General features: G+C 50.4%; 1 protein-coding gene across 1 annotated transcript; it reads left to right on the top strand.

Moving 5' to 3' along the window:
- Positions 1-134: 134 nt before the first annotated feature.
- On the top strand, positions 135-8,477 carry NOA1 (nitric oxide associated 1). Its single transcript, XM_027892173.1, has 7 exons — positions 135-1,206; positions 2,262-2,426; positions 3,297-3,493; positions 4,618-4,749; positions 5,921-6,037; positions 6,866-6,983; positions 7,569-8,477. The coding sequence occupies exons 1-7, from the start codon at positions 135-137 to the stop codon at positions 7,772-7,774; spliced, it is 2,007 nt and encodes a 668-aa protein (XP_027747974.1). The 3' UTR covers positions 7,775-8,477.
- The last annotated feature ends 1,161 nt before the right edge of the window (positions 8,478-9,638 follow it).

Genomic DNA, 9,638 nt, shown 5'->3' with positions numbered 1-9,638 from the left:
AGAGAACAGCGCGATGGCGACGGCGGGCGGCGGGGAGGGCGGCTGCGCGCGCTCTGACGCGTCCCGCGAGGCGCCCGCGCGCCCCGTGACGTCAGGCACGCGCAGCCAGCGCCGCCGTCCCCGCCGTCCCGGCCATGCTGCGCCTGCTGCCGCCGCTCCTGGCCCGCCTGGCCCGCGCTCAGCCCCGCGCTCAGCCCCGCGCTCCCGTGCGCCGGCTGCGGCGGGGCGGGGGGCCGGCGGCGGCGGGCGGCGGGCAGGAGGAAGAGCGCTTCGTGTTCCTCGAGTACGAGCCGGACCCGGCTGAGGCGGCGGCGGCGCCGCTGCGGGAGCCAGAGCCGCTGCGGGAGCCGGAGCCGCTGCGGGAGCCGGAGCCGCTGCGGGAGCCAGAGCCGCTGCGGGGGCCGAAGCCGCTGCGGGAGCCGGAGCCGCTGCCGGAGCCGCGGCGGGAGCGGGAGCCGCGGCGGGAGCGGCGTGCTCGGGGCGCAGCGGCGGGGATTCCGGGCACGCCCGACCCGTCGGTGCCGCCGAGCGGCGTGAGCTGCTCGGGCTGCGGGGCCGAGCTGCAGTGCGCTGACGGCGGCGCGCCGGGTTTCGTGCCGGCCGAGAAGTACCGCAGCCTGGCGTCGGATGGCGCGGCGGGGCTGCGCGGCGCCGTGTGCCAGCGGTGTTGGGCGCTGGCACACCACGGGCGCGCCCTGCGGCTGCAGCTGCCGCCCGACGAGCACCGGCGGGTGGTGAGCGAGGCGCTGCGCCGGCCGCCCCGCCACGGCCGCGGGCCGCTGCTGCTCTACGTGCTCGACGTGCTGGAGCTGCCCGACCCGGTGCTGCCGCAGGTGCCGGCGCTGCTGGGCCCCGGCGTGCCCGCCTCGGGCGTGCTGGTGGTGGGCAACAAGGTGGACCTGCTGCCCGCCGACGCCCCCGGGCACCTGGGGAGGCTGCGGAGGAGGGTGGCGGAGGCCTGCGCCCGGGCCGGGCTGGCGGGCGCCGCGCTGGTGGATATCCGGCTGGTGAGCGCCAAGACGGGCTTCGGCATGGAGGGGCTGGTCAGCCGGCTGCAGCGCTCCTGGAAGTGCGCCGGGGACGTGTACCTGCTGGGCGCCACCAACTCCGGCAAGTCCACGCTCTTCAACACCCTGCTGCGCTCCGACTACTGCAAGTCCCGCGCCCCGGACATCGTCGACAGGGCCACCGTGTCCCCATGGCCAGGTAAGGGAACGCCCTGCTTCCTTCCCCGCGGTCAGCGAGCCTCTGGGCCTCTGGGCCACTCCTGTGGCAGGGAACTCGCCACCCTGAGCACCCCCGTGGTGGGCAGAGAGCTTCTGAGCTGTGCCATACTTCAGATTGTCACCTCTGGGAAGTGGCTGAGGGAGCTAGGGCTTGATAACCTGGAGGAAGAGGAGGCTTGGGGGAGACCTTCTCGCTCTCTACAGCTACCTGAACAGAGATTGTAGCCAGGTGGGGGTTGGTCTCTTCTCCCAGGCAACCAGTGACAGGACAAGAGGACATAGTATTAAGCTGTGCCAGGGGAGGTTTAGGTTGGACATCTGGAGGAAATTCTTCATAGAAGGGGTGATTAGACATTGGAATGGGCTGCGCAGGGCGGTGGTGGAGGCTGTTCCTGAAGGCGTTCAGGGGAAGACGGGATGTGGCGCTCAGTGCCATGATCTAGTTGCATGTTGGTTTTCAATCATAGGTGGGACTCGATGATCTCAGAGGTCTTGTCCAACCTCGTTGATTCTGTGATTGCTCGGGGCAGCAGGTGTAGGAGGCATGCGCTGAGGGTGCTGCACGTCCCGGAGCACTAAGGGGCCCAGTAAACCAGAGTTGGCCTGCATGCTCCCTTACCAGTGGGGATGGTGCCTGATCCACACACCTTGTCCTCTCCCTATCAATTAGGGATGCCCTCCAGTTTGGAGAATCCAGGAGGTAGACTGGTGAGCACCTGTAGGCCAAACCAAGATGCTGAGGGTGAGACTTGCCTGAGGTGTCTAAAGTCAATCTTAACACCACTTGGCTCTGAGATCCTTTTATTCAAACTAAATGTGAGAGCACGTCTCAAGGGGGTGGATGGCTCCTTTTTGCTGCCCTGACTTTGGAGGCGAGTACTTTATGGGAACAGCTGTAGTTCAGCCTCTGACTTTGTGTTACTGTGTTTCACCAAAAGGTTGGAAAAGCAATTTTTTTTCCTTGTTTGTCGGGGCTTAAATGTACCAGTTATTCAAGAGACCCAAAGGTACCTTCTTTTTTTTTTTTTTTTCCAGGAACAACACTGAACCTGTTGAAATTTCCTATTATCAATCCAACATGTGACAGGATATTCCGAAGGCAGGAGAGGCTGAAAGAGGAGGCAACAAAAACAGAAGATGAGCTAAGCAGTGAAGAACAAAAGTACCTTAATCACCTAAAAAAGCAAGGCTACTTAGTGGGTGAGTATTGCCTGAGTAACAGTATTGCCACTCTGGGCAGTACCAATGAAAATATTGCATTACACAAAGGATTGTTAACTCCTTAATTTGCTGTCAAATCCAGTTGTTTGCAAGTAATTCCTTCCAACACTGTTAAGAACTCACTTCCCTTTAATTACTGGAAGAACATGCTATCTGTAGAAGTAGTAAAAAATTCCCAAGCTTGCATTTAAGTTATTTTGACCGCTGTTTGCTCCCAGAGTAATGGGGACAAGACCTCTGTGTCCTCCATAAGCAGCATCATTAGCACTTCTTTTAAGTATTTACCTGTCAGCTGCTGCAGTAGCATTGCAGAGGTTTTCTCTGTGCAGTGCACCTCCTGTCTGAACTAGGCTGGCGAATTCTGACAGCTTAGTAGTTTACAAGGACATCGCACTATGGGTCATCTCTCATTCCTGAAGGAAGAAAACAAGTTTAATTTTTAAATAATCACATTTTGGGCTGCAGGCCGTGGTGGTTGTACATCATTTTAGTATGTGCCCAGAAGGCGGGGGTTACAGAAGATAGCTCTGTTTTTCAAATAATTTTGTATTTGGAAGTCTGAGGCACTGAAAAAGAAAGCAGCTTACTTTACCATTAATTGGAAATAATGGAGTGTCTGTGATCTGGTCGCTGCTGAGATTTCGGGGCTTGAGGAATCCTAATCAAGAATTATAGAAAGGGTTTCTTACCATTTTGGCTTTTGAACACACAAATTTCTAGTCACATAGTGTATTTATCATGTTTATGTTACTGATGTGCATCTTTTAAGCCAGGAAAGGGGCAGATGTTTGATTGAGGGAAAGGCAAGTTAATAAATTAATTACCAGGAAACCTTTCATTTTAATCCAGGAAGAGTTGGAAGAACATTTCAACAGCAGAAGGCTAGTCCTGTGGTTGACTTTGATCCTGACATGCTCTCCTACAGCATAGATGAAGACCCCAAACATACCCCTAAGAAGCGAGTGGAAAGGGAGGAGTTCACACACAATGAAGTGAAGGATGCTCGCTGGTGTTTCGACACTCCAGGAATTGTAAAGGAAGACTGTGTAGGTACTCTGTGGTGCTGTGTTTCGGGATGACAGGGTTTGGTAGGACTGTTCAGCCTTAGCTGTGCCTGTGGAAGAGTATTTCTGCTGCAGTCCTGGGATTGGGAAGAGTGTTAGGGGTTCTGGCTGCGCCACAGCCCTTGTTATTTAGGTCTTTTAGAGCTTGAGGTTAATCCTCATGTCCACACTAGTCCAAACTTGCATCTGCATGACTGGCATGTGCTGAGGCACATCTGGAAGCATTTCTGCTGTCAGCTCCCTAGGAAAGAGATACCATCAACCTGGAGATGAGTTGTTTCCTTCAAGGCACTGCTTTTTGTGCTGACATGTTGTTGCATGACTGGATTTCTTTTTGTGCTGACATGTTGTTGCATGACTGGATTTGAACTGTGCTTCCATAGAAAGTGATCAGACTGCTGTGGCTGCAGCACTGCTGGTTAAGTCACTGGCTTTTAAGTAGACTTTTGGGTTGGATCATTTCAGTGAAACAAGTTAACATATAAACAGATGAGCTGGGTGAGCCAGGAGATGGAAAAGAAGGAGGAGAGGAAGACAGGGCAGCAGGAGCATTTGAGAGCCCTCACAGAGGGCAAAGCTTGTTTCACTGTGCTCAGGGTACAGATCCATGCTATGAGTGAGGCTGGTCATCCTGCAGTTAGAGTTGTTCCACACTGTCATCCAGGACTTTTCTCTTGTGAGGTACTTTGAGATTAGCTTTGCTGCTAGTATTGATTTGACACTATTTCACTACCTAAGTGAAGTGACTCAAATGTCATAGCAGAAGGTGATCTCCAGTTCTGCACATGGCTGCTCTTCTGCTAAAGCACAGTAAATCTTGGGTGACCTTGTTCCAGCCACACCCTGGGTGCCCACATTCATGCCCAACAGGCTTCTTACAGCTGTTACATTTTGACATGGACCCGACCTTGTCATGGAGAATGGTGATATCCTTACCTCCTCCTGCTTCTCACTTACTGTGTGGACCAGAATTGAACTGTTCCATCAGATGTTCTTTACACTGCTTTACTTGGTCTTTTTCCTCTGTCATTATAATGCCAATACTAATTCAGTTGTCCCCACTGAAACATTTGGAATGAGTTGTGGCAGTACAATTTATTTTGCAGGTTTTGAATCTCCTGACAGAGAAGGAAGTAAAGCTGGTTTTGCCAACAGTTGCCATTGTTCCACGGACCTTCATTCTCAAGCCAGGAACGGCCTTGTTTTTAGCAGCCTTGGGACGTATAGACTACTTACAGGTAAGGGAAGAAAGGATTTTGGGATTAGCTGCTTCATTTCTTACTGTAGTACCAGACATGAAAGGCTTCCTGGGTAACTTTCCCAGACCCTTTTTTGCTGCTTTGAGATGATGACTCTTAATAAATCACTGCTTAAGATCAGAATGCCTTGGGATGTGTAGTTGAAAGGTTTGTTCCTTGTTACCAGCATGCAGTGTTTTATAGTGTATAATGGTAACTGCTTTTGAATGCTGACAAAGCATTCCCCTTATGTGCTTCCCATAACATACAGAGAGGCACAAGGCAGAGAGAGAGGGAGGAGAATGCCAGAATTAACTGGGAAAATAGGTGGGTTTCCTCATTTCTGTGTTTTGTGAAAGCTGGCTATCAGGAGAGAAAAGCATGGACATTCTTCTTTGTGACACAGACCTATGAAGAATTTGCCAGAAGAAGCAATTAATTGCATATGTACTTTAGTTTCTGTAAACATATTTTTAAAAGGTACCGTGTGTCTCCACTGCAAATAATTTCTACCATTTATTACAAATCCCATACCATACACCTTTATTGAACTGCGTGGAGCTAAACTCCAAAGATACTTCTTCCACATAGGCATCGTCATAAGTGCTAGATCCTTTTCTCAGTAGCTTGCCCTGTTTTGGGGGTGTGTATGGCTATTCCTTTGTTTCAGTCAGCTTTCCAAGATCACCGTAGAAATGTTAATTGATACTTTGCTAAGGACAGTCTTGACCTGTGGGAAGAAAACCAGAAAGGTGTAGGGAGCAGGGTTCTGTAAGTAATAATGTACTGGTATGGCAGGAGACCTCCATCATAACTAAGATGAAAATCCAGAGCCCTGTCTCCAAAAAACAGCTTGGCAGGACAGAGTAGTAATGCCTCACTCAGAGACAAAGATCTCTCTGGGATGATTTGCCTGAGCTGAGCAGCTGTGATGGAGGGAGATGGGGCATTAAGGGGTACCTTGAGGCAGGATGGTGAAGCTGTGGTGCTTCTGTCCTGAAAGCTCACGTCCCCAGTTTATTTAAACCCTGGCTGCTCCACAGTGGCAGAGGCAAGGGCCCCTCGGACAGGAAGGGGACATCAGGCAAACAGCTTTTTGCGGGGTGGGAGAGAGAAATTCAGAACTGCTTTTCTATTACCATAATTAACAGCCTCTTGTTATTTATTTCAGGGAGAAAAGTCTGCCTGGTTTTCTGTTGTGGCTTCTAACCTGTTGCCAGTCCACATCACTACCCTGAGTAAAGCAGATGCCATCTACGAGAAGCACGCTGGCCATGAGTTACTAAAGGTGAGAGGAGGTGCCGTGGGGGCTCTTGGCTGCAGGCAGGCAGGCAGCTGTCCTGCCTGGTGAAGCACCCTGTCTGAGGCACAACTGACAGGGCAAATCCACATGTATCGGGAGTTTGGGACTTCTGCAGTGGAGATGTGCAGTGTTGAGCACTGCACTTGCACAGACTGCATGGCTGCAGGTGCGATCGGAGAGAGCACTCAAGGTGCTGTGTTTTCAGGGGAGCTTCTGTTTCCAGCATTTAGGCTGTTAAGATTTGCAGTGCTCTGCTCTCTGATACTTGGCTGTTCTTGAACTGGCTTTAAGTGCAAGCAGCAACAGGGATATTTTCCATGGCAAACCTTCAGACTGGGGTTTCAGCACAAATTGCAGTTGAAAAATGTACTTTTCTTATTCTTTCCCTGCTGGATCCTCTGCACACCTCTTCATCTCTGTGGTCTGACTTCTTCCTTGGTATGACAGCATACTGTGTAGCACTTAGGGATTGTTGGGAGATGGGGTGAGCTGTCCCTGTCCTGGCATTCCCATTCCTGTGCACATGGAGAACAAGTGCTGTCACTCACATCAAGGTGGCTGGGCTGAGCCACCAGCTGTGTCCTGTGGTGGGCATTCCATCTTTGGTTACCTCCCACGGGGTTCCTCTGGATGTGATCCCGATTCTGTTCTGGCAAACCTGAAATAGCTCCTGTAGGTTATTCAAGCCAGCTCTTAATTGGCTAACGAATGTCTCATGTGTTTATTCCCTCTTGTGTCTTGCTTGCCAGTTTAAGGCAGGAGTGCTGAAGGATCTCTTGACTATGAAATCTCTTCTCCATGTTTTGATCTTAGGTTCCCATAGGTGGGGAAGAGCGAATGAAAGCGTTCCCCCCACTTGTCCCTCAGGACATTACACTGAAAGGAATTGGTACCACTGAGGCAGTTGCAGATATCAAGCTTTCCTCTGCAGGTAATTTAATATTTCTTCATTAGTTTGCTTTGCAGGATCTGCATCCTAGAAACATTGATGAGAAGAGGCCTCTGAAGGGGTGAAGCCATATTTCCCACTGAGAGCTGGACTGTCAACAACACAAAATCATAGCAGCCATGACTTTGTCCAGCTGAGGCTTGGCAACCTCCAAGAAAGGAGATTGACAGCCATGCTTGTACAGGAATGCCTACAATGGAATGCTCAATGTTCTGGCTGCCATACAAGTTCCACATTCCATCAGGAATGGCTGGGACACTGTTGGCCGTCCAGGTGAGAGGGAAAGGGCCATTGATTAAAAAGCTTTATTGCGTTTTTGGTAGTTCCCACCATCCTTCTTCAGTTTACCAGGAAAGAGCTATGTCTGGGAGAGAGTAAGATGTGGCTTTAGGTGCTGCCTTCTATTGGGAAAGAGCTGGGTATGACCTTTGAGCTTGGTTTCTCAAAGAAGTCACATGTGGGTAAGCTCAGGTTCTCAGCCACTCTGGGAGGCAGTAGTTTGTGTCAGAACCCTCATTCTGATCCTGGGGACTTGTCTCACTGTCTGTATTCCTTTTGGCTGTGCAGGATGGGTGGCAGTGACGGCTCATGCAGAAGAGGAATTGCTGCTCCGAGCCTATACTCCCAAGGGCACCACATTGGTGGTGCGGGAGCCTCCCCTTTTGCCGTACATCAGTTCCATCCGAGGGTCCCGGATCGCAGGCACTGCTGCCTACAGGACCAAAAAGCCTCCCTCCCTTGTGGAAAACCTGAAAACCACAGGGAGCAGATAGCACTTCTTGTCATCTGAAGAAGGCAGAAGAGCTTCTGGAGAACCTTGTTGCTTATTGATATTCGGAAGACCTTGGACTCCTTTCAAAAGGCATACGGGCACATTTTGGAAAGCAGGACTGGGGGGAGCTCCGCAAGTCTTTTCCTGATGCAGTTGCTGAACTGCAGCCATTTTGAATGAGCTGAGTTGCTGGTACCTTGCTGTGAGAGGTGAAACAGTTTCTCCTTGAGATCTACCAGTATCTACCAGCAAATCCCTTTACCTGTCCTCTCTTGAAATACAGGATGGAAACTCACCTGCCTGGCGCGGGCTGGCTCTGCTGCTTGTAGAGTAGAAGGCTTGTTGCAGACACGCTCCTTCAGCTTTGAAATCACCTTGTTCTTGGAGCCTTTACAGTGTTTCCACAGTTACGGAGGTGGAGAGAATTGGAAAGAACAGGGAATTTTCTGTCGTGGTTGTGACTCTTCTAATTGTAGTGGCTGATACTGATTCAACATCAACCAAAAATCGTGTCCTTCTTCAGAATCTGAGGCAGATGAGGATGTGCAGTGCCCTGCTTTTGGACACAGGAAAGGTGAATCAATGAAAGGTCTGTTGGTGTGCGTGAACAGGAAACTTTTACAACTCACTGTTTTGATTTGGTTTTTGCAGCTTGTGTAAAGGTTTTTGAAACTGAGGGTGTGAAATAAAATTTTTCAAAAACACTCTTTTATATCCTTTTCAAATAGTTGAGAAGTATACCCTCTTGTGTGGGCATAAGCATCTTGACGAATACATGAAAGCTTGAGCATGTGCTAAATCTGCAGAGAGTGAGAGAGAGACATAACCAGGCAGTCTGCTGAAGAAGAGGCAAAAAAGAGTATTTTCTAATCTCTCCTTACCACTGTCTCCCTGATCCTTGTACCATTTCACCATTTAAGTTAAACGGGGGAACTCTGTTGCAACTCTACCCAAAGTACTGATGTCCCAACCCATCAGTCAGGGACACATCACATGTTGTAAATTCTCATCAGGCTGAACAAAGACCCCGGGCCCGTGCCAGGGAGCTCCTGTGCTTTACTGTACAGTCCCCATAACTCTGGCAACCAGCCCAGTAGTTTGACTCCAAAGGTCTTGACCAAGAAACCCTTAAATTTTTTAACTTACACTTCTCAGAATGGTGGCTTCATTTCTTACGTCCACTTCAGGAAGTTCTCAACTCCCACAAGGGCGCGGGGCCCAACCTGCCAAGCACAGCTGATGAGGAGCTGCCCCTGCAGGAGGTGACAGGGAAGCTCTGCTGTCTCGGCGTGCTGGCTGCAGCCTTGCTGTCCCCTGCGAGTGGGTGCTCAGTGGTGTCTGGATACCTCATGGCTGGAGGAAATGCTGGTGGGATGACTGCCTGGAAGAGCAGGCTTAGGCACGATGGGAAAGGCTGCTCAGTGTGTTTCCAGCAGCTCCTCTGCACGTGTGCAGGCAAAGGTGCTGGTGGGTTCTGTGGTGGGGGAACTGCAAGTCCTCTGTTGTTCCAAGTGCTGATTCATGTTTGCTGCTGGAAGTGCTGTGGCTCCTGGGCCCCCCCCCAGTTGATGTCCAGAATAAACTGATCTAGAGGATTGCAAGAAAAATTCACCTTTTAGTATAATACTTATAATTGTGGTTGATACTGTTTTCAGTCAGAAAAGCCAATACTGAGTTTAAAAAATTACTTCTGAAATAAAGCTACTGTTGTTTTTGACATTGCCTAACTTGTTTCAGTGGGAAGAATGGTGTAATTTCTGTAGTTTCACTTAATGTGTATATCTCATTCATGTCAATGGATAGAAAGAAAGAAAAAAATCCAAGCGATCACTTGATAATTGATGAATCAACACCTACTTGGAAGG

The sequence above is a fragment of the Empidonax traillii genome, unplaced genomic scaffold (assembly GCF_003031625.1).
Source record: "Empidonax traillii isolate 1590-97213 ecotype Southwest subspecies unplaced genomic scaffold, ASM303162v1 scaffold340:size591717, whole genome shotgun sequence".
NCBI lineage: Eukaryota > Metazoa > Chordata > Aves > Passeriformes > Tyrannidae > Empidonax > Empidonax traillii.
Note: the sequence above shows the minus strand (reverse complement) of the source record. Positions and strands in the feature narration are given on the sequence as shown.